This window comes from Pezoporus wallicus, unplaced genomic scaffold (genome assembly GCF_028554395.1).
Source record: "Pezoporus wallicus isolate ANWC-B61680 ecotype Strahan unplaced genomic scaffold, APGP_CSIRO_Pwel_v1 contig_9101, whole genome shotgun sequence".
Classification (NCBI taxonomy): Eukaryota; Metazoa; Chordata; class Aves; order Psittaciformes; family Psittacidae; genus Pezoporus; species Pezoporus wallicus.
This window is the reverse complement of record NW_026637394.1, coordinates 104,560-125,989: the sequence shown is the minus strand read 5'-3', so window position 1 is coordinate 125,989 and position 21,430 is coordinate 104,560. Positions and strand designations below refer to the sequence as shown.

General features: G+C 55.6%; 1 protein-coding gene across 6 annotated transcripts in view; it reads right to left on the bottom strand.

The window, feature by feature from the left end:
- Positions 1–1,708: 1,708 nt before the first annotated feature.
- Positions 1,709–21,430, bottom strand: part of NEDD4L (NEDD4 like E3 ubiquitin protein ligase) — a 40,602-nt gene continuing 20,880 nt past the window's right edge. For 2 of the 6 annotated variants that reach the window (XM_057405310.1, XM_057405315.1), the window contains exons 11-32: positions 21,252–21,428; positions 19,665–19,739; positions 18,599–18,658; positions 17,280–17,411; positions 17,029–17,148; positions 16,053–16,250; positions 15,442–15,519; positions 14,427–14,481; positions 14,281–14,337; positions 11,804–11,862; positions 9,894–9,959; positions 9,074–9,303; positions 8,526–8,647; positions 8,338–8,408; positions 7,770–7,865; positions 7,329–7,402; positions 4,361–4,421; positions 4,185–4,244; positions 3,670–3,777; positions 3,482–3,578; positions 3,159–3,231; positions 1,709–2,051 (exon numbers count right to left, since the gene is read on the bottom strand). In XM_057405310.1, coding sequence (XP_057261293.1) covers positions 1,949–2,051; positions 3,159–3,231; positions 3,482–3,578; positions 3,670–3,777; positions 4,185–4,244; positions 4,361–4,421; positions 7,329–7,402; positions 7,770–7,865; positions 8,338–8,408; positions 8,526–8,647; positions 9,074–9,303; positions 9,894–9,959; positions 11,804–11,862; positions 14,281–14,337; positions 14,427–14,481; positions 15,442–15,519; positions 16,053–16,250; positions 17,029–17,148; positions 17,280–17,411; positions 18,599–18,658; positions 19,665–19,739; positions 21,252–21,428 — 2,172 coding nt within the window. In that variant the 3' untranslated portion in view covers positions 1,709–1,948. The remainder of the gene's footprint in view (positions 2,052–3,158; positions 3,232–3,481; positions 3,579–3,669; positions 3,778–4,184; positions 4,245–4,360; positions 4,422–7,328; positions 7,403–7,769; positions 7,866–8,337; positions 8,409–8,525; positions 8,648–9,073; positions 9,304–9,893; positions 9,960–11,803; positions 11,863–14,280; positions 14,338–14,426; positions 14,482–15,441; positions 15,520–16,052; positions 16,251–17,028; positions 17,149–17,279; positions 17,412–18,598; positions 18,659–19,664; positions 19,740–21,251; positions 21,429–21,430) is intronic. The other 4 variants (XM_057405311.1, XM_057405312.1, XM_057405313.1 and 1 more) reach the window with 4 other exon arrangements.

The following is a 21,430-nucleotide window of genomic DNA, read 5'->3' as shown; positions in this document are numbered from 1 at the left end:
CCACAGTTCATGGGGTGGACTTTGTCTCGCTGTTTTGGTACCTGGGAAATGCTTTTGGGGTGCCGGTTAGTGAGGGGAGTGGCTCATAAAGATGTTCTGTTTTCTTTCAAATACAAGCAGTAACGATTTCCCTTCCAGTCTGATGTTGTTGTGTAACTCCAGACAGCTGGAAGGGCTCTGATGTATGGAAGTGTTAGTAAACCCGTTCCGAAGGCTCACAACCTTGAGCCATATGTGAGATTACATTTCAGTTCACAACCAAGAGTTCGTACGGTTCCAAACTGATGGCACTGGACAGGAAGGGAGCCTCCAGCCACCCCCAAAATCCCGTGTACCTGTTTGGATCGTCTCATTTTTCATGTAAAAGGTCAGAAAGGAATGGCAGCAAATGTTTAACAGGGAATTACTGTTAACCTGCGTTCAAAGAACGTGATCTGTCGGCTCTTTGAACGTGTTGTGAGCACACGTGTGTGTGCTGACTGTCACAGCAGGAAGTTTTCTTTCCAGTTCTCAGCCAGAGGGGCTGTACTGCAGCCGTGCAGGGGATGGTGAGGACAGGGCTCAGGGCCGGTGGCAGCGTGGTGACACCGTCTCTGGCATGTCTTGTCCTTCACAGGCAGTTCTGGGTTCCTGGGGTAAACCCCTGAGTGCAGGTAAGCGAGGGCAAAGCTCAGGCCCGCCCTGGCAGCGCGGCAACCACTGAACTTGGGCGCATCAAGTAGGAATTGTCACTTTTAATCCGTCACAAAAGAGATGCAACTCAGACAGTATCGTTCAGGCATGCAACATGGCAGAGGTAACAAAATGGAGAGAGAGAGCAGAGGACAGGAAATAAATCTTTGTGATTAAGTAAAAAAGAAATCACAAAACCATGTCTGCAGGCTCAGCTCTACAGCTGGGGGTTTCCTTTATACAGCAGCAGCAGCAGCAGCCAAGTTCACAAGTGATAGATATTGCACCAGAGAGACATGTGCAGTGAGGAGGAACAGAATCACATTAATGTGCTGATAAAACCAGATACGACTTTCCATGGGTTACATAAAGTGCCTTTAGAGTCGGTGCAGTTCCAAACCAACCCAGCCCCGGTGGCGGTTAGCTGTTGGGAGCGAACACGTACAGAGCTGAGCCAAACGGGCTGGCTCTCCATAGTGCCAAATCCCACGGCGCCAGGATCCATCCAGTGCCGCCAAAGAGGGAAGGGAGATACAAAGGTAGGGCCAGGGTTCAGCACGTGAAACGCTGGATGCCAACCCTAGCCCACGTAGTAGTTATGGTACATGTAGGTATTAGCAGTGGTGCAGCAGTTTGGTTACTGGACATGAGATTTGGCATGCTATGGGGTGTGTGGTGCTCCCCTGCCTGGAACCAGCCCCGTATTTATACACAACGCAACGTCCAGTCCGTGCTTCTGGAGCCAGGAAAACACTGCTGTGCTCAGTGAGGAGTTGTTCTCGCCACGCAGCCACGTCGAGGAGCTTCCCAGCCTCTTCCTACCTCCTTCATGGTTGGGGAACACGAGGCTCAAAGTGTGCTTTGAGAGAATGCCACTGGCCTCCAGTCTGGTACGAAATTAAGAAAAATGCTCAGTTGTCCAAGTAGATGATATTTAATTGTAAGGAAATAAAATCTGAAACTGGCTAAATCAATGGAAAAGTAAACATGAGCTGGAATACTATACCTGGAAAAGGATTAATCCCATTCATTGCCATTAGAAATTAGGTAAAATGTTTATTAAGGGCTTTGCCTACAGAGGCACAACATAAATAGAGCAAGTCCTGCTGGACCAGCCTCAGTCCGTGGCACGGGGCCGGCACCCCTAGGGCACAGTTCAACTCCTGCAGTGGGAGCCAGTGGGGTTTGCTCCGTGAGGCAGCGCCGGGCACGGCTGTGCCAGAGTCACCACGGGCCCTGGGGCCAAGCAGAGTGTGCGCAGGGAGAGGTGGGGCAGCTAATCCACTCCTTCAAAGCCTTGCGCGTTCTCCACCGCCATCAGGAGCTTCTCCCGCAGGTCTTCGAAGGACTCGTAGAGAGGTAAATCGAGGCGATTAAAGCTGGGGAGGGGGGGGAGAAGGGAAAGAATCACTCGGTAATCCATGGAAAACGACACATCCTCCTAAAGAGCTAGGAAAGGTCACGGAGAACATCTCGTCGTCCTAACGGTGCCACCGCCGCCGTGTCCTTCACCCACCTAACACTTGTGTTCTCGCAGGTGCCCCCGAGGCCGGGCCTGCCTCGTGCCTGCTGCTGTCCAGAGCCGGACATGGCGATTCCTGAGCAAAGGAAGCACCTGATGGGAAACATTCCCTCTTTGCTAAAAGGCAGTAACGCTCGGAAAGATGCTCTGAATTCCCAGGCCACGTTCTCTAACCTCAGGAGAAAAGAACCACCCGAAAGGAGGTCTTGAAATGGTCCTGTTCGATCGAACAGGTAACTGAGGAGTGAATGGAGGAGTTGGCTTTGGAATGTGTGGGGCTGTGTTTGTGTTAAATAAAACTTGTTATTCTCTGGGCCCTGATGATGCTCATGGCAGGACCATGGGCTGAAAGCTGGTTTCCCTCCACAGCACTAGTCAAGTTACTCTGCTGCACACCAACAACATGGATTTAAGGTAAGACAAGGCTGGTATTGAACGCCTTAACCGCTTACAAGCTCTCTACATTAGGATTAAATGAGGACAGTTCGTAACCTCTCATTTTTAGTGAGCTGCCCCAGGATTCAGGGCCTTTACGTAGCACAGCTTCTTTACAGAGCCCAGAACAGAGCTGATGTCTTCACACTCGTATTACACCAAGTACACCATAAACTGCAGTTCCTCCTGCTGGTTTTGCCAATCCCAGAACAGCTGTAAAATAAAGCCTGTTCTATCGGACACCCATTTTAACACACAGGAGTCCTGAGGTGTGAGGACTCCGAGTTGTGACTTTTTAATAGCAGTAGAAAGTCCTTAGCAGAAGAGCCTACTCCTACACTTGCTTTATTGACTTGGCCTTTCACGTGTCCACGTCTTTGCCTTTTAAAGCCAGCCACGGCCACACGCAGTCACAGTTTCGGAGTATCCCACTTGCTAAATGCTGTACGATCCAGAGGTAAACCTCACCCCTTCCCTGGCAGCAAAACAGCACAGCAAAGGTATTTCATGTTCCTGTTTTATGACTTACCATGTGTGAGCTCTGGGCAGCTTATCAGGACTTCCCCATTGCTCTATTGTAAACAGCTGAGGACCATTTGAACCTGGGTGAAAACGAAACATCACACGGAGCGTGAGTAGCTGGGCACCACAGGGATCTCCTCACGGCTGTCTGTACCACTGAAGGTTTATGTTGCCACGAGCTGTACAGCTATTTTGTGTTGGTTGTATCGAGCTCTCAGTCACAATTCCATTAAAGCAAACAGGAGTGTGGTTGGCTCTTTGTGCAGAGGATGTGTAACGCAGCAGTACTGCCCTTTACCCATGAAAGCCCCCGTTACCAGCTCTGCTCACCATAGAGTTCAGCAAATCCATTCATAGGCACACGTGAGGTCCCCGTGACGAACTGCAGCAGCCGGATCCGTTTCTCAGCATCCATCAGCAGAACGGCCTGTTGGAAACGCACAAGGGGCACAGCTCTGCACCCTGCTGGTACTCGGCCTCAGCGGGGGGGTGTCGGGGCTGTGGCCTCCTGCCTTTACCTTCCAGAACCACTGGATGACGGGGTGGTTGGGGCAGTAGCCGTTCTTGTAGATGGTGTGCTGCCTCCAGTCGTTGACGTCCACGTCGCCGAGGCCGCACATCAGCAGCTGCACAGGGAGGGAATGACACGGTTACGGTGTTACCCGTGTAACCTCCGCTGTCTTCGACCAGCGCGAATGTACACGCAAAGGGGAGGTGGAGCTTTCCCTTAGGAGAGTGTGGAGGAGAATTCCAGGCTCCTGGAGCGACACTGTGCTGTGGGCCAGTGTTCTGCTCAAAAGGGACAGGGAGGGGCACGATGGCATCAACCTGGGAAGCTACGGGAGACTCGCAGGCCCTTGTACGCACGTGCTCAGCCCTCACCGATTACACATCGCTGTGCTTTCGGGTGGCAGTACATCACTGGGGAGACAAACCCCTCTGCAAGCGAAGGACCTTGTGTGCAAACCCCCTCACAAAGAGGCAGGCAGGGATGAGGCGCGGGCAGGAGCCCGGCCCTGGGCCTTGAACTCACCTCGAGCTCGTTTTCATCAAAAATCTTGATCAGATCAATGGGCAGCAGCTCGGTGAATCCCTGCGAGCAGAGGCCAGGGCAAAGCCCGTGTCATTCCAGGGCAGAGCCCGGCGGTAGCTGAGGATCCTCGGCCTCAGGGGGGCAGAGGGGATGCAGCGGGGGGGGGATGCCCTTACCTCGAGGAAGGCGTTCATCTGCTTCTGAACCCTGTTCACAAACCTCCACTGGATCACCAGGCTGCAGGAGACAGGTAAACACATACACAAACACGGGCACAGACAGGGGGACAGACAGAGGGACAGGGGGACAGACAGAGGGACATGGGGACAGAGGGACAAGGGGACAGACATAAGGACAAGGGGACAGAGGGACACGGGGACAGAGGGACAAAGGGGACAGACAGAAGGACAAGGGGACAGAGGGACACGGGGACAGAGGGACAAAGGGGACAGACAGAGGGAAATGGGGACAGAGGGACAAGGGGACAGACGGGGATAGAAGGACACAGGGACAGAGAGAGGGACACGGGGACAGAGAGAGGGACAAGGGGGACAGACAAAGGGAAAAGGGGACAGAGGAACATGGGGACACAGAGGGACAAGGGGACAGACAGAGGGACAAAGGGGACAGAGGGAGGGACAAGGGGACAGAGGGACAAAGGGGACAGAGGGACATGGGAACAGACAGAGGGACAAGGGGACAGACACCGGGACAAAGGGGACAGAGAGGGACACAGAAAGGGACAGACAGAGGGACAAGGGGACAGACAGAGGGACAAAGGGGACAGAGGGACACGGGGACAGAGAGAGGGACATAGAGAGGGACAAGGGGACAGAGGGACAAGGGGACAGACAGAGGGACAAGGGGACAGAGGGACAAAGAGGACAGACAAAGGGACAAGGGGACAGAGGGACACGGGGACAGACAGGGGGACACGGGGACAGAGGGACAAAGGGGACAGAGAGACAAGGGGACAGAGGGACACGGGGACAGAGGGACAAAGGGGACAGAGAGAGGGACAAGGGGACAGAGGGACAAGGGGACAGAGAGAGGGACAGAGAGAGGGACAAGGGGACAGAGGGACATGGGGACAGAGGGACAAAGGGGACAGAGAGAGGGACAAGGGGACAGAGAGAAGGACAAGGGGACAGAGAGAGGGACAAGGGGACAGAGAGCAGGACAAGGGGACAGAGGGACAAAGGGGACAGAGGGACATGGGGACAGAGGGACAAAGGGGACAGAGAGAGGGACAAGGGGACAGAGGGACAAGGGGACAGAGAGAAGGACACAGAGGGACAGAGGGGACAGAGAGAGGGACAAAGGGGACAGAGGGACAAGAGGGACAAGGGGAGAGGACAAAGGGGAGAGAGGGACAAAGGGGACAGAGAGAGGGACAAAGGGGACAGAGGGACAAGGGGACAGAGAGAGGGACAAGGGGACAGAGAGAGGGACAAGGGGACAGAGAGAGGGACAAGGGGACAGAGAGAGGGACAAAGGGGACAGAGGGACATGGGGACAGAGGGACAAAGGGGACAGAGGGAGGGACAAGGGGACAGAGGGACATGGGGACAGAGGGACAAAGGGGACAGAGAGAGGGACAAGGGGACAGAGGGACAAGGGGACAGAGAGAGGGACAAGGGGACAGAGGGACAAGGGGACAGAGAGAAGGACAAGGGGACAGAGGGACAAGGGGACAGAGAGAGGGACAAAGGGGACAGAGGGACATGGGGACAGAGGGAGGGACAAGGGGACAGAGGGAGGGACAAGGGGACAGAGGGACAGACAGAGGGACAAGGGGACAGAGGGACAAGGGGACAGAGGGACAAGGGGACAGAGGGACAAAGGGGACAGAGAGAGGGACAAGGGGACAGAGGGACAAGGGGACAGAGAGAGGGACAAGGGGACAGAGGGACAAGGGGACAGAGGGACAAGGGGACAGAGGGACAAGGGGACAGACAGAAGGACAAGGGGACAGAGGGACAAAGGGGACAGAGGGACAAAGGGGACAGAGGGACAAGGGGACAGAGAGAGGGACAAGGGGACAGACAGAAGGACAAGGGGACAGAGGGACAAAGGGGACAGAAGGACAAGGGGACAGAGAGAGGGACAAGGGGACAGAGGGACAAGGGGACAGAGGGACAAGGGGACAGAGACAGGGACAAGGGGACAGACAGAAGGACAAGGGGACAGAGGGACAAAGGGGACAGAGGGAGGGACAAGGGGACAGAGGGACAAGGGGACAGAAGGACAAGGGGACAGAGAGAGGGACAAGGGGACAGACAGAAGGACAAGGGGACAGAGAGAGGGACAAGGGGACAGACAGAAGGACAAGGGGACAGAAGGACAAGGGGACAGAGAGAGGGACAAGGGGACAGACAGAAGGACAAGGGGACAGAGGGACAAAGGGGATAGACAAAGGGACACGGGGACAGACAGGGGGACACGGGGACAGAGGGACAAAGGGGACAGAGAGAGGGACAAAGGGACAGAGGGACAAACAGAGGGACAAGGAGACAGAGGGACAAGGGGACAGAGGGACAAAGAGGACAGAGGGACATGGGGACAGAGGGACAGAGGGGACAGAAGGACAAGGGGACAGAGGGACAAAGGGGACAGAGGGACAAAGGGGACAGAGGGAGGGACAAGGGGACAGAGGGACAAAGGGGACAGACAGAGGGACAAGGGGACAGAGGGACAAAGGGGACAGAGGGACAAAGGGGACAGAGGGACAAAGGGGACAGAGGGAGGGACAAGGGGACAGAGGGACAAGGGGACAGAAGGACAAGGGGACAGACATAGGGACAAGGGGACAGAGGGAGGGACAAGGGGACAGAGGGACAAGGGGACAGAGGGACAAACAGAGGGACAAAGGGGGCAGAGAGACATGGGGACAGACAGAGGGACAAGGGGACAGAGAGAGGGACATAGAAAGGGACAGGCAGAGGGACAAAGGGGACAGAGGGACACGGGGACAGACAGAGGGACAAGGGGACAGACAGAGGGATAAGGGGACAGAGGGACAAGGGGACAGGGGTCCTCATTAGTGTGGGTCTTACCCATCCTCCTGGCTCCAGTTCCTCCCGCAGGGTTTCACCTCACCCCCCCCGGTGCTTCCCCTGCATGCACCCCCCCGCCCGCACGTACTCGATGTACTCCCGCTTGTTGTCGTTCGTCACCGTGATCTCGGAGCCGTTGGGCTTCAGGTCCACCTGGTAGGTCTGGAATGGGCACGGAAAGGAAGGCGAGCGGAACGCCGCGTTAGCCGGGAGCGCGCCCTCCCCGCGCAGCCCCTCCAGCAGCAGCAGGGCAGGCGGCGAACGCCAGCCGGGCATTCCCGTGGGGAAAAGGGGATCCCACAAAGGGCAGGGCAGAGCGAACAGGGCCAAGGTTCAAGGCCGGCCAGGAGCAGGCTGAGCGCGTTCCCTGCGTGACCCCGTTACTGCCGTCCGCAGCGTCCAGCGCCGCTCTTCCCAAAGCTGGGACCTCCTCTGGGTTCCCCCCCCCCCCCGGAAGGGATCCTGGGGAGGGTCGGAGCCGTGCTCCCCCTCAGCCCTGAACTGCAGCTCTGGGGCGCCCCTGCCGTACCTGGCCGAAGTTCTCCTCGTCGATGCAGAACATGAGATCCAGCTCCGTGGGGTCGTTCTCCAGGATCCACTTCAGGGAGTTGTAGTATTCGCTGTCCTGCGGATTGAACACGAGTAGTCAGTGCGCAGGAAACCTGAAGCAGTAAAACCACAGGGGGCTGGGAGGAGGAGGAGGACTCCTGCCTTCACACACGGGTACTACGAGGAGGGGTTTATGCTTACACTGTCTACTCAGAGTCTACTTTTAATAGGACCAAAGGCAGCTACGGCAGAGCTGAGAGGAAGGGGAAAAGGTTTCCCAGCTACTTGTAGGAATACAAGGGCCTGAACGTCCTTTAAGGGTCTTTCTGGTCATGGACCCCGTGGACAGGCCCTGAAAGGTTAAAGGAGAAGCCCCAGTGTCGTCCTCCCCACTCGATGCACGCCCAGCCGGGGACACGGGTGATGAACCAAGTCCATCCAGACCTTCCTGCGGCTGCTGCAGCAGCCCAGGGAACCCGGAGCTCTCCTGCCCCTGCGCAGAGCAACAGACCGTGTCCACGGGGATGGGCTCCAGGCCATGGCCTTACCACTGACTCCATGTCCTTCAGGGTGATGGGCTTCCCCAGCATCATCTTGTAGAAAGGTCTGATGAAGAAGCCTGCAAGAGAGAGGTGCAGTTGAGCTCGGCCTGGCCCCGAGCACCTGCAATACCCCCCCTCCAAGTGACTGCTCACGGGGCTCCCCCCAGCCAAAGCCAGCCCCCTCCTTCACTCACCATCCAGGAGCTTGCCGTGGTACACGGCCAGCCCGGCCACGCGGCCGATGAAGGTGAAGTAGGACAAGTGGTCTTCGTTACAGAGACCTGAATTAGGATTAATCTGAAGTGTGTAGTTGTCCCTTGGTTGGGGAGAGAAAAGAAAGAGCTCAGCAACCGCCGCCGCCGCCGGGGCCACGCGCATCCCAGTAACCGCCTGCACCTGCGGGCCGGTACCGACCCGGCAGAGCCACCGTGGACACGCTGGGAAGGCCAGCTCACCCAACCCACGCTAAAGAGCATCCCCTTGCTAACAGCTTCAGCTGTGTGTGCCCGACGCGGGCACCAACCACCGCAGCTCCTCCCTGGAGCTCTGCAATCCCAGCCTGGCTGCGAGCAAGGCAACGCCGAGCAGCGCCCCAGGAACCAAGAGATGCTTTAGGAGCTCTCGGGGCCCATCTGAAAGGCTCTCTGAAGAGCAAGGGAGGAGCCCCTGCCCTGGGGGGAGCAACTCTGCCTCCTGTGCACCACATCCCTCGTAAACGGAAGGCTTCTTAATGGCCACTTACGTTGCGGAATACTCAAAGAGACCGTAATAAGGGTTAAACATCTCCTTGGACAAGAGGAAAAACCACTCTCTGGCCACCCCGCCATAGTCGAGTCCTTTCTCGGACTCAAACTCAATCCAGAGCCTGGCTTTGAGCACGTCAGGTCTCTTCACAGACATGATTCTGCGGTAGGACTCCTCAAAGATGTTGTTTCTGTGCAGCTTCATCTCGAAGCGGTTCGGGATGTCGGCCTGCGGGACAGAGCACGGGGTCCCGCTGTTAGCGGTGACACACAAGCCCTTAGGCGAGCTGCTGACCCACTCAGTGGTGGGTGAGCCTCTGATGTGTGGAGCTTCCCCCTTTCCTGCTGTTCTCCAGTGCCCTCTGAGGCTACAGGCCGATGGCAAGCGGGGAACCAGAGCAGGCTGGACAAGGCCTTCAAGATGACCCAGCTCAAGGCCACCACTAACCCACGGCCCCAAGGGCCTGGTCCATATGGCTTGAGAACAGCACCAAGGACGGTGACCCCATCCCTGCGGGCTCTGCTCTGCCCTTCACAGTCCCCTGGGGTGAGGGGGAACCCCTCAACCCTTGCTGAAACCCGAGGCCTTGTAAGTAACACAGCCACTGGTCCCAGGTGCAACGGGGATGTCAGTCACTGCTGCCTCATCCCTGCTGCACTCCGGCTTGGCCTTGCCTTCCCATACCCTGCTCAACCCCTTGGGGAGCAGGAGGAAGGGCAAGGGTGCTCCAGGGAGTTCCACCAGCGCTGCCTGGCTCCGCTCTGCTTGCTGCCAGCCTCAGGGCCACTGATCCCAGCCCAGAGCCCGGTTCTACTCACTGGTTTCTTCAGCTTCTTCCGGAAATAGTCATACTTCTGCTTGAACTCCCTGGAGTAGGGAACGGCCTGTTGGAGAGAACCACAACCCCCCATCATTCCAGCGCTCCAGCACCCGCACACATGGATACATCCATACCTGAGCACCACGGAGCTAAAGAGCTGCTGCCTACAGCTGGCTTCATCCAAACCCCGCCAGCCAAAACGTGCCCACTGCTCACATGCGCTCATCGCCTACTTACCCTCAACAGGGAAGAGCAAACCCAACCTCCACCAGAGACAGTAAGGATTTGGTGGGTACTGCTGCCCTCCATGTGTCTCACTAGGAGAGGAACACGGGGGTGGCTGTGACAGTGGATCTGAACCCAACATCCATGGAATATGGATGTGCACGGCAGGAAGCGCCAAGCTCGGGTGGGTGCTACTCCACAAAGTCCACAGCAGTTTGAACCTAAGAACAAGTTACAAGCTCACGAGGTAGGTATGTACCAGGAGGACCTCAAGAGGAGCTTCAGGCCCTTGCTTTGGGAGCGACAAGGCTCCAGTAAAGCCACAGCAGCAGCAAACACGGGTTGGCCTCCGAGCAGCGCAGGCTCTGCAGCTGCTCACTGAGGCACGGCCACGGGCAGACATCGCCTTTGCAGCCCAGTGTGAGCGGATCTAACACTGCACAGCTCTCAAACCAGGTGCAAAGTGTGCTTTAAACGGCTTGGAGTCAACATCCACCTTGTTACGTCTTTAATCCGGATCTAAACCACCTCGTTCACAGCCAGCGTCACCTGAAACAGGAGCCCTGGAAACAGGCCTCAAGAGAAGGCTTCCTGGCCTTGACCCTGGCTCCAACTACATCCTTACCCCCCGTCCAAGACGAGGAGCAGACTTAGGAATCCACTCACTCAACAACTTGGACGTGATTGTGGGGAGGATGAGACCGATTTGGGGTCGCAAACAGCAGGCTCCATCCCGTCCCCCCAAAGCCACAAAGCTCCAAGTGCAGCTGCTACAGGATGCTGAACCAGGAGGAATGAAGCGCATCTATACACCATCGCTCTCGGTCATCCCCCTCTGATGACAGCACCACTTTACAACAGCCATTAAGTCACCTCGCAGCATGTCTGCACTGTTTAAGTGCAATGTGAAAGGCCATTCGAGCGCTGCCACTGCACCAAAAGTACTATTAAAAGCATTAAGACAGGTCCTGAACGTTTAAGTGGCTGCAAAATGGGTCTGGATCTCGTTTTGGCTTTAAAACCCCCCTAAACCACCCACAACGGAGGGTTATTTCTCATTTCCCAGCTGGACTTACTCATTTCAGCTCAACATTTCTGGGAATCCAAAGGATCTGTACCCTGGGTAGAGCAGCGCCTCGAGCATTAAGTGCACGGTACCTCCCTCCAGAGCAGTTCTGCTCCAGCAAGCCACTGGTTTCCATCCCAGAGCCACCGGAACGACACCCTTGCCCTTCAAATCCCTGAGGATCCACCCCTAACAGAAAGGGACCAGCAGAGAATGCCCTGAAGCAGCCTAAGAAGGTCGCTCGCCCCGTGTCCTCGACGCCTGAACGTGGGTATGCCAGCACTCGCATTCCCTGAGGCTGCTGCTCTGCAGCCTCGGGGTTCACCTGCACTAAGCAGCGTGGCTCCCAAACCCCAGAGCCCGTTGTGCCTCTGCTCCACTCCGGATCCCCACTCCCAGCTCCCCCGCAGCGGAAAGAGCTCTCTGTGCTGCAGCCATCCCGAGGCGAGCGAGCTCCATGTCCCAGCTCTGCTGGCAGTCACGACCAAGGGGATGGGTAAACAGGACGGCTCCTCCCGTAGCCATCCCAAATCCCTGCTTCCTGGCCTGCTCCCGACCCGAGAGGCACAACCCCAGGAGTCCCAGTGTGTAACAGGCCGTCGCACCGCAGTACTTACTGGACCAGTAATGGCTGGGTTCTGCAGCCTGGGGTCTTCCCACTGGGTGATCTTATTATCTGTAGCAAGAAAAGCAATAGCATCATTACTCCTCTGCGGCCACACCGGGAACCGATGCTGCTCTTGCCCCCTACAGCTGCCTCCCTGCCATTCCCACTCTGGAGCACTCAGTACTCCCGGGCTGGAGAAGGTGCATTCCCCACCTCCAAAGCCCCAGCGCACTCTTTCGGGTTGGAAACCCTCCTTGGAAAGCACCGAACTACAACTGGATCCAGTGGCTTCCCACTGCTTTGAGCTCAACATCTGGAGAGGAACCACGTGCTACGTGGACAAGGCCTCGGAGTCAACTCCTGCAAGGTGAAGGGACCCAAACGCGTGGGTAAAGGATGGGGTTCAAGGTTACTCTTTGCATGAAGAGAGCCAAATGTCATGCTTGGAGAAGACAATCTGTGGTCGAATTTGGAGGGGAGAGCAGCTCTTTTAGGAACACGAAGCCCTCGAGCCTGCTCGAGCGCCCTGAGGGAGGCGAGAGGTTGTGCGGAGCCGTGGCGGGACGTGGGCCGAGTGCTCCTCACCAGATTCTGGTACACCACAGGACCACAACGACACGATGGGGTTGCAACAAGAAGACAAAGCTCCAGAAAACCAAAGGAGGGGCCACCTGCAAGGGCAAGTTCAGCTCATCCAGCTCCTGCTCTGCGAGGGGGATAGGAGAGGTAAGGCTACGCCTGCTCCGGGACACGCTGCTCTGCTTCACCTGCTAAGTCCTGTCGCTGCCGGGGTTGGGATTAACCACCCTCGGCTGGTGCGTTCCTGGGTATCGTAGGTGCGAGCACAGAGCAAAGCCCTTTGTCTTTAACCACCGCGTTACGACAGCTGGAAGAGACCCCTACGTTTGGAGGATCCCAAGGTGCTTTTAGAATGGGCTGGGATGTGAGGTGGGATTCCCAAGTGCTAACCGAAGGAAATCCATCAGGATCACAAGGAACTGGAGCTAGCGGTTAAGCCACTGTCAACCCCCTGCTTTATTTCCCTTTCCAGCTTAGTGCTGATGGAAATCCTGGAGGAAGGCCACTGGAATGGCAGCTCCAAACCCCCCCCCGAGAGCAAAGGGAGATCCCTCCTCCTGCCTCTTCCCACTTCACCTTCCTTCAACAGAGTGCTCTGCTCTATAGCAACTCACTCCTCACCCCTGCTTCAATCCGAGAGGTGCTGCCTATGTAGTCTGCAACCTGCAGCTCAGCTCTTCCTTGCCTTACAGGTGTGTCTATGGTGCCATGGACCCATCTTTGTCCAGCTTCCTTCTCCTCTGGTCCCCTGCCACCCGTTCTTGCAGCGTGGGACCCTCACGGGGGCCGAGGACACTGAGGTTACTACAGCTCTTACTACACCACGGGCTGAGTTAACTCACAGCCATGCCCTCGTCAAGCAAAACGCTGCTTATGCTTCCCCTTCTGAGCAACTCTTTGCAACTCCAACTGCTCCAAGAGCCCCTTGCTTCCCACTCCAGCAGCCGCCTGCCGGGCTCCTCCTGCTCTCTGCACTGATGAGTAAACCCCCCTTAGAGCGCTAGTGAGTACACTGAGGCATGGTGGAGCCACGAAGGGCGTTGAGGGGAACCCACGTAACGCATCCAGCCCTCTGCCAGTCACTGAGAACTGTTGCGGATCTGCTTGGGAAACGCCGTTTCCCTTCACGACGCCTTCCAACAGGCAGGTCATGTTTTCCTATCAGGCTCCTGGGAAGAGCAGGAGTACACGCATCCTGCAAGGAACAGGGAACACGGCTTCAGTCAGGGATGGGGACTGGGGCTACCGACAGGCCGAGGACGACGGAGGGGCTATGGGGCCTGCAGAAGTTAGACCTGCCTCTGGTTAAAGCCCAAAGACACTACAGGCCGTGCAGATGAGGCCACCAGCATTGATCTCTTGCTACCAAAGCCAGCTGAAGCCTGACTGAAAGCCGAGTAAAGCAACAGGACCAAGCCAGCCTCTCGGGGCTGGCTCTGCCTCCAAACAGCGACGAAAACTCACGCAGGAGTTGTGAGATGCTGGAGTAAGACAGGGCTACAATGAAACATCACTTAACACTAGAACTCCACTAACAGGACTGAGGAACGCCAACGGGCTGGGTGCAGTTTGACATGCTGGAAATAGGAAATAAGATCAGAACCAGCACTGCCACAAGACCTTCCTCAAGGGGAGGTCCGAGTACTCCCGAGTGCTCACCCCTCCAGTGCCCGCACGTGGAGACGTGGCTCTGTGAGCTCTTCTCATCTTATTTTCTATTCCTAGAGTAAAGTGTCGCCGATTCAGCGCAAAATAAGCCATGGGATCATCAACAACACCAACAACGAACCCAAAATATCAACGAGAACAAAAGAAACCACAGAGAAGGGATGTTAATGCTTCACAAGTCAGAGAGGGACAAAGCTTGATGAGCCGATTAAAAGCAAGCTTCCAGGTAGGATACAGTACCGTACGAGGGCACTAAGTCTCTGGTATCAATGTCTCCACAAATCAACACCTGGCTTCCTAAATGAAGAGTAAAATTACAAAGCTTTCACTTCAAGCTTTAGTAGCTCCCTTGGTCTACTCGCTCTAGGACCCGAGGGCTTACTTACTATGGTCTATATAGAAGGTCCTTCCGTCCAGGTGGATTCTTTCCTCCCAACCAGGCTGGAAGTGGGAAACAAAGGGAGAAACCAAGTGAACCACTGCCGCAGCTCGAAGCATTACCCCCACGGACAGAAAGCAGCTCACGGGTGCTGCTTGTCAGACAGAAACCACAAATGCTCCCAGAGGCTTTGTGCTGGGGCCAAACACCTTGGAAGGGTCAAATCCAACGCAGTGCCCTTTAAAGCTCGGAAACTGCTTCCTTCGGGGTTTATACTCCTTGCCTGCTACAAGGAAATCCTGTCCATCACTGCTTAGGACTGAGGGTTTCTACTTGTGAAGCATACGTGGATGCAGTGAGTAGGGGCACCAGGACCCCAGCACAGTGGGACAACAGTCCCAGCCCTCAATTCCTTCCTTTTATCCATTCCCTTTCCTCATCTTCCACATGCCTGTAGCAGAGAAAGGAGGCTACACGGCACGCTGTTAGTAAACGCCGTGCTCTCCAGCCTCCTGGGTCTGGCCTCATTCCACCTCTACGGTGTCCAGGAGCTTCAGACCTCTATAAAACATAGATGAGGAACGATTTCCTTTCAATCTGTTGTGAGGAACTCGCGGTCCTTCTTCCCTCACTCACAAATGGAGTGTGTAACTGAGCTGAGACCTGTGACAGGATGCCCACAGACACGTGCCAGGCTCTCCTGATTCCACCGGGGGCACTTCAGGATGCTTTGGAGGAGGCTCCCACCCCATTCCAAAGGCTCGGCTCTGTCCTGAGGCAACAGCCCACAGAAATACACCCAAGGTGAGTTTCCTCCAAGCTCAAAGCCTCAGATGAGCACAGACACATGCAGTCCCTGCAGGAATGAGCCCGATGCCTGCATCACCGTCAAGCTTTTGGTGCTTTGGCGCTGTCAGACAGGGGATGAGAGCAGCGTGTGAGCCCACATACAACGTGGGGCTGCGGCCCTGGATCACATGCTGTCGAGCACGTACAGAAAAGACACAGACAACAGCACTTACAGGAAGAGGGCCCAAATCATTTGGGTTCAAAGAGGTTTTTGATCTCAAATGCACTGGGAATTTCAGCCTCGGGTCCTCCTGCAATAGAAACAGGGAAGAGTAAATCCAACAGCTCAGCCTGGATCTAACACACCGGGTTGATGAGAATTAGCTGGAAGCCTTCCTACACCGCAGTTATTATTTGCTGGGAATGAAGGAAACCACACACAATAGATGGAACGCGTGGGATTTGGGGCTTAGGCAGAAGTTCTTTACCATGAGGGCGGTGGGACACCGGAATGGGTTGAATGGAGAAGCTGGGGCTGCCCCATCCCTGGCAGCGCTCAAGGCCAGGCTGGAGCAAGCTGCTCCCTATTGGAACAGGAGGGGCTTCGAAGGTTCCCTTAACCCAAACCCAAACAAATCTCCCTTCCCCATGAGCAGCAACGGCAGCACCAGCCAGGAAACGAGCTGCTCCAGCTTGCTGCTACCGCACGGAACCACGGAGCAGACTGGGAGCCATCCCTACACCACATCTAGGCCAAGCTGGGCTGCCACATCCCCTTTAAAGGCAAACCCCGGAGGCAAAGGAGGTGAAGGGACGCCAAGTGACGGCGCCGAGCTGCCCTTACCCACGTGGTGGTTTTGGTGTTGTGGTCGATGAAGAAGGGCCGGCCGTTGGGCGCGATGCGCATCTCCCAGCCGGGAGGGAGGAAGCTCTGAGCCACTTTATGCTGGGGCTTCGGGGAGTTGTAAGGGGAGGGCTGAGGAGACTGGGGGTTCGAGAGGGTGTCCTTCACCGCCCGGCGCACCGGGGACTCCTTCATGCCCTGCAGGGAAAGAGGGAGCCGCGGGTGGCACGCGGCACTGCCACAGCAGTCCCACCTGGGGGATACCGGAACTGAGGAATTAACACTAGGAGTAAGGAGTTGACACTAGGAGTAAGGAGTTGACACGAGGAGTAAGGAGTTGACACTAGGAGTAAGGAGTTGACACGAGGAGTAAGGAGTTGACACTAGGAGTAAGGAGTTGACAGTAGGAGTAAGGAGTTGACACGAGGAGTAAGGAGTTGACACGAGGAGTAAGGAGTTGACACGAGGAGTAAGGAGTTGACACGAGGAGTAAGGAGTTGACAGTAGGAGTAAGGAGTTGACACGAGGAGTAAGGAGTTGACACTAGGAGTAAGGAGTTGACACCAGGAGTAAGGGCTGGGCCTGGTTTCCTAGGACTTCCCTAGCTCAATTCTGCTCCTGTCGCGGCGCTTCCCTAACTGAGCCCACGTTTAGTTGCTAGGGCTTGAGTATTCCATTAGAGAACAGGTAATAGTATCTAACTATCTAGATACTTAGGACTTAATCCAAGCCTTATCTACGGATTGGTTTGAACCTCATTTGGGTGGAAGCTGCACTTCCATTACAAGGAATGCCATGGGAAAGACAGGGGCTGATGGGCACAAGTTACTCCTGGGGAGATCCCAACTCCATGACCTTCACGGGCTTCCCAACCCAAGCCAAGCCATCCCATCCCATTCCACGAGCCTAAGCTGCAAGGCCAGAGGAGGATGAGCCCAGACAGAGGTGATCCTAACTTGGCCTGGGTGTTCCTCACCTCCAGGGGAGCAGAGAGGGTCACGGTGGGCGAGCTGAGGCTGCGAGGCCGCCTGATCTGGGGCTCACTGAGGTGGTTGCTGCTGTTGGCTCCTGACCCCACCATCCCATCTTCTGCCAGCTGCACCAGAAGCAAAACCCGTTAGCCAAGCGGGAGGACCACAGTTAGGCCACCCAGAACGATGGGATCGTTCCCTGTTATACACAGGGGCTTTAGGATCCCCTCAACCCAACCCATTCCACGCTCCCTACCTGCATGATGGGCCGTGTCCACGTGGTGGTGCGGTTGTTGTGGTTGACGTAGTAGGTCCTGCCCTTGGCATCCTTCCGCTCTTCCCAGCCCGAGGGGAGGCCGGGGGTGGTGTGGATGTAGGCCACGGAGGGCTGTGGAAGCAAGGAGTGACTGCATTGGTGCCTTCGAACAGCCAAAAGCACCCTTCAGATGCCTGCTGTTTAGGAGCTCACAGCCCGACGCACGGTGCCTGGTTTTAGCATCAGCTCTTCGGGGGTCTTTTTTGCCCACGGAACTTGTGATCCAGGTTGCCACCTTCACATCCCCCCAGCCTTTCCCTCTGTAGATTAAACATAGAGCCTTGTGTTTCCTTGACTCTCCCACGAAAAGGAGGATGCTTTTCCCTATCCTTAGTACGGATAACACCGCACGAAGTCAAGATCTCCCAGGCTCTCCGCAGCGTGTCCTTGAAGCGGTTGCAAGTGGGTGTAAAACCTGGAGCTGAGCCATTCTGTCATAGTCACAAGGGTTTGGTGTCCTGAAGACACAAACCGGAGCCCCAGCTCCAGCACGGAAAGACTCTGCTCCTACTGCTTCAGAGGGGAGGATGCTCAGGGAGTTACACTCCACACCAAGCCACACGTAGATGAGTTTAAGTCCCTTTCTGGTCTGGAGACCCCACCTGCTTTGCTAAGAGGTGTCCTGGCTGCCAGGGAAGCAATGGGAGTGCTCAGGGTTCTGCACTAGGAAGTGATGGAAGCACAAAGAGCTCCAGGGATTTCTCCTTCCCAGCAGCTGGAAGCAAAGGGCTAAACTCTGCCCGTGTATTACCGATGGCATCAAAGACTCGGGATGTGGTGAATTAAAGCACTGCACGAGAGCGTGAATCCCTTTAGGAATCCTTTAGGAAGAGCAGAAGGAATCTGCAGTGCTCAGAACATGAACCAAACCGCCTCCATCTGCCTGCCTGCCCTGAAGAGGCTGTAGGAAGGCCCAGGGCGCTTTCCTTACGGATGCAACACGGGAATCTGCCGCTCCTTGAAGAGTCCCAGGGTTAAATGGTGACACGGGGAACGGAGCTGCTCCCTCCACCCCCACCTCTCTGCTGCTTCCAAGAAGATCCCTGAGCTCCCTGCTTGGGGAAGAGGAGCGGTTTTTAACCTGAAAGGCGCAGGCTGCTGCACTGAAACGGGATGCTTCTGTATAAATTCAACCCCTTCCCTTGCAGAAAAGCACTCCCACATCCACAAAACGCGCCAGGATTTGGGTGAATCCCGTCCCCCCCCCCCCCCTGCACCCCGCCATGGGATTCCAAGGGCTTGATAAAGAGGCTGGTTACCGTTGGCTCCTCACCCCCTGTGACAGTGGAGGACCGAGCTCTCCTCGCTGGCCCACTCTCCTGGGAAACGAGAAGGCAGGGCACAGTAAGCACACGGAGCGACGGAGAGCCACGCGCCGGCAGCGAGGAAGCAGGCACGCGGATGGAAAGCACCTTTAAGACCCTAGCAAAGCCCCTGGAGTCATCAGCCCCCGAGAAGGAAGCCAGGAGCTCACACAAAACCCACCCAGAGATCGGGCTTCCAGAGGGCTTGCACTCAGCTCTCCAAGTGCTTTACCCTAATGCTGATCATAAGAGAATTTAGTCTAAACGGAACATGATTCTCCCCCCCACCAAATACTCAGAATTTACATGTTCTGCCCAGAAAGGTGGTATTTTGCACCAAAACGGTACGTTCTGGTCATCAGTGAAGTCAGATGGAAAAGGCTGAATGGACAGAGGGGATTTTCAGGAAGGATTAAGAGTCAAGAGCAGCACCGCGTGTGGAACACGAGTACGCCCTTAGCGCCGGAAGGGAACTTATCGTTAGCTTAGTAAGGGTGAAATGTGCTGCAGACCTGGGAACATCCTTGGTTTAGAGCAGCTCTGCCAGGGAAAGCAGTGCCGAGAACGAAGAGAAAGACATCCCAGCGACAGCACCCCACATCCACCAAGCGACAGCGAAAGAAGGAGAACACCCCTAGAGCAGGCTGCACCGGCAGTCAGCCTGGTGTAGAAGAGCAGGAAGACAGCAAGGGAGTGTTTGTGCTGGAAAGCCCAGCAGAGAGCAGGGAGAGACAGACCCCACTTCAGGAGCAGTTCTCTGAGCACCAGCTATTAAACTCGACCAAGAGGCAACCAGTGTGTGGTTGCTGTAACCAGGCACTATTGGGCTGTAGGCCAAAACACGTGGAACCTTCTGCCACTGACACCAAGGATGCGCATGGTTACGACGTGAGAGGGACCTACAGATCTTGCCTGGATCTATAGGTCCTTCCTAAGCCTACAGAACTGCCCTAGGAAAAGGTGTTATTCAGCAGCAGAGATTACTCAACCACAAGGAAGGAAGAAGTTAGCTTTGCTTTACCAAGGAGAGCTGAGACTGTTCAGCGACTGCATCCGTGACGCTGCAGGATCTTAACCTCGAAGTGGGATCCCTTTGCTGGAAGGAAAGGAGAGGAAAAGACGGATTTAAGTTCAGGTGCCTTAACCCATGGGGCTTACTCACTGATTTCACTGTCATTCAATCCAACCCCCTTAAAAACTCATGTGGGTGTTGCAGTGTCTTTAGCTTTAGTCCTTCACCAGCAAGGTAAAACTCAAGCATTCCCTCCTGGAGCGGTTCAGGTAAACAGGGAAAAGCACTGGGACTGGGACACACATCTTGCACTCATCTTCAGTACCCAAGCTACAACCTGTTCTATGCGTTAGAGGCCAGCCCATGTGGGGGAAACAGGGAAATTCAGCTGTGGAACGAGTGGGAAAGGGGAGGATTAACTGAAGACATAACGGGATGTTACAATGCCACGGAGGTTTGACTGCTAGAGGTGGAGCTCCATGGTGTAATGATCAAGAGGGCACCTATGAATAGACTACAAATAATACAAAAAGGGGGAAACAGGGCATGAAAATATACCCATGTCCTCAAACATACACAGTCCTAAATCTGCCTCTGAGCTTGTTCTGAAGTGTCTTATGTTGCATAAGTGATGTCTTGAATCAGAGCCTCAAGCAGGGAAACGACCCAGCCTGTTTACACCCCTCCTGTGGGTGCTCTCATCTGCTGCAAGGTAACAAAGCAACACCAGCGGGAGAGTCAAACTCCACCTCCTAGGTGAGGACATCAGAGCCAGGAGCACACTCTGCTCCAGATCAGTGCTTCACACAAGGAGGAGATGATAGATACAAAAGAGAGGCAACTACCCCCTGCTTCTGCCCTGATGGGAAAGGGGCTGGCTGACAAACAGACCCACCAGCAAGCCTGAAGTGTTGTCTGGTGTTACAGAGATACATGAGGAGAGTGACAAAACACTTCAACACACATACAATCACCCCTCTGCTACCTGCTGGCAACCTGGGGGGGGGGGGGGGTTGGTTTACAATGGACGGATGGAGAGCCACCGGAGGGGCTTCTAGCATCAGCTGCCTGTGTAAAGCCAGTTTAGAGCTGGGGGGCTTGGGAAGAAGCCTGCACCCATGTTTCCTCCATGCTTAGCCGTGGAGCTGGCCTCACAAGCCTTTGGGATGCTGTCACTTTAATGGCTTCTCCCAGCTAGGGCTCGCTCCCAGCTCTAACCCCTTGCTATATACGAGGAGGTGAAGATCCTGCTCTAAGTACATGCTTCCATACAGCCACGTACAGTTAAACACTGGCCAGGGGTGAGACGGGAAAGGGCAGCAGCGGATTTTCCTCTTTCCTTTGGGAACAGAGAGCATCAAGCCTCGCGTGAACGCTCTCTTTTACTAGAGGTGGAACGGCAGCAGCGCCTGAGCTTAAACTCCCCCAGAACACGTTAACCCCAGCCCCTTCTGTTGGGCCGTGGTGCCAGAGCATCGTAAGCGCACGCTCCGGTTTTCCTGCTCGCAGGAATTCCCAGCCCCGTGGGTGCGCTTCCCGTGCTTCCCACTAGCAGCAGACGAGAGGGTGAGGTAGAAAGAGCAGCGTGGCACGTACAAGCAAAGAACTGAGCTGTTCCCCATTGGAATCAGGAGTGACCTGCAGTCTTCTGCTCAGTTCCTCAGATAGCTCCTGAGGACTGGGCCGAGCCACTGGAGATGCAGGAGGAGGTGGCAATGACAAGCTTAGGGAATCTCCACTTGCACTTGCCTCCTCTGAAATGGTTTCCCAAGGCT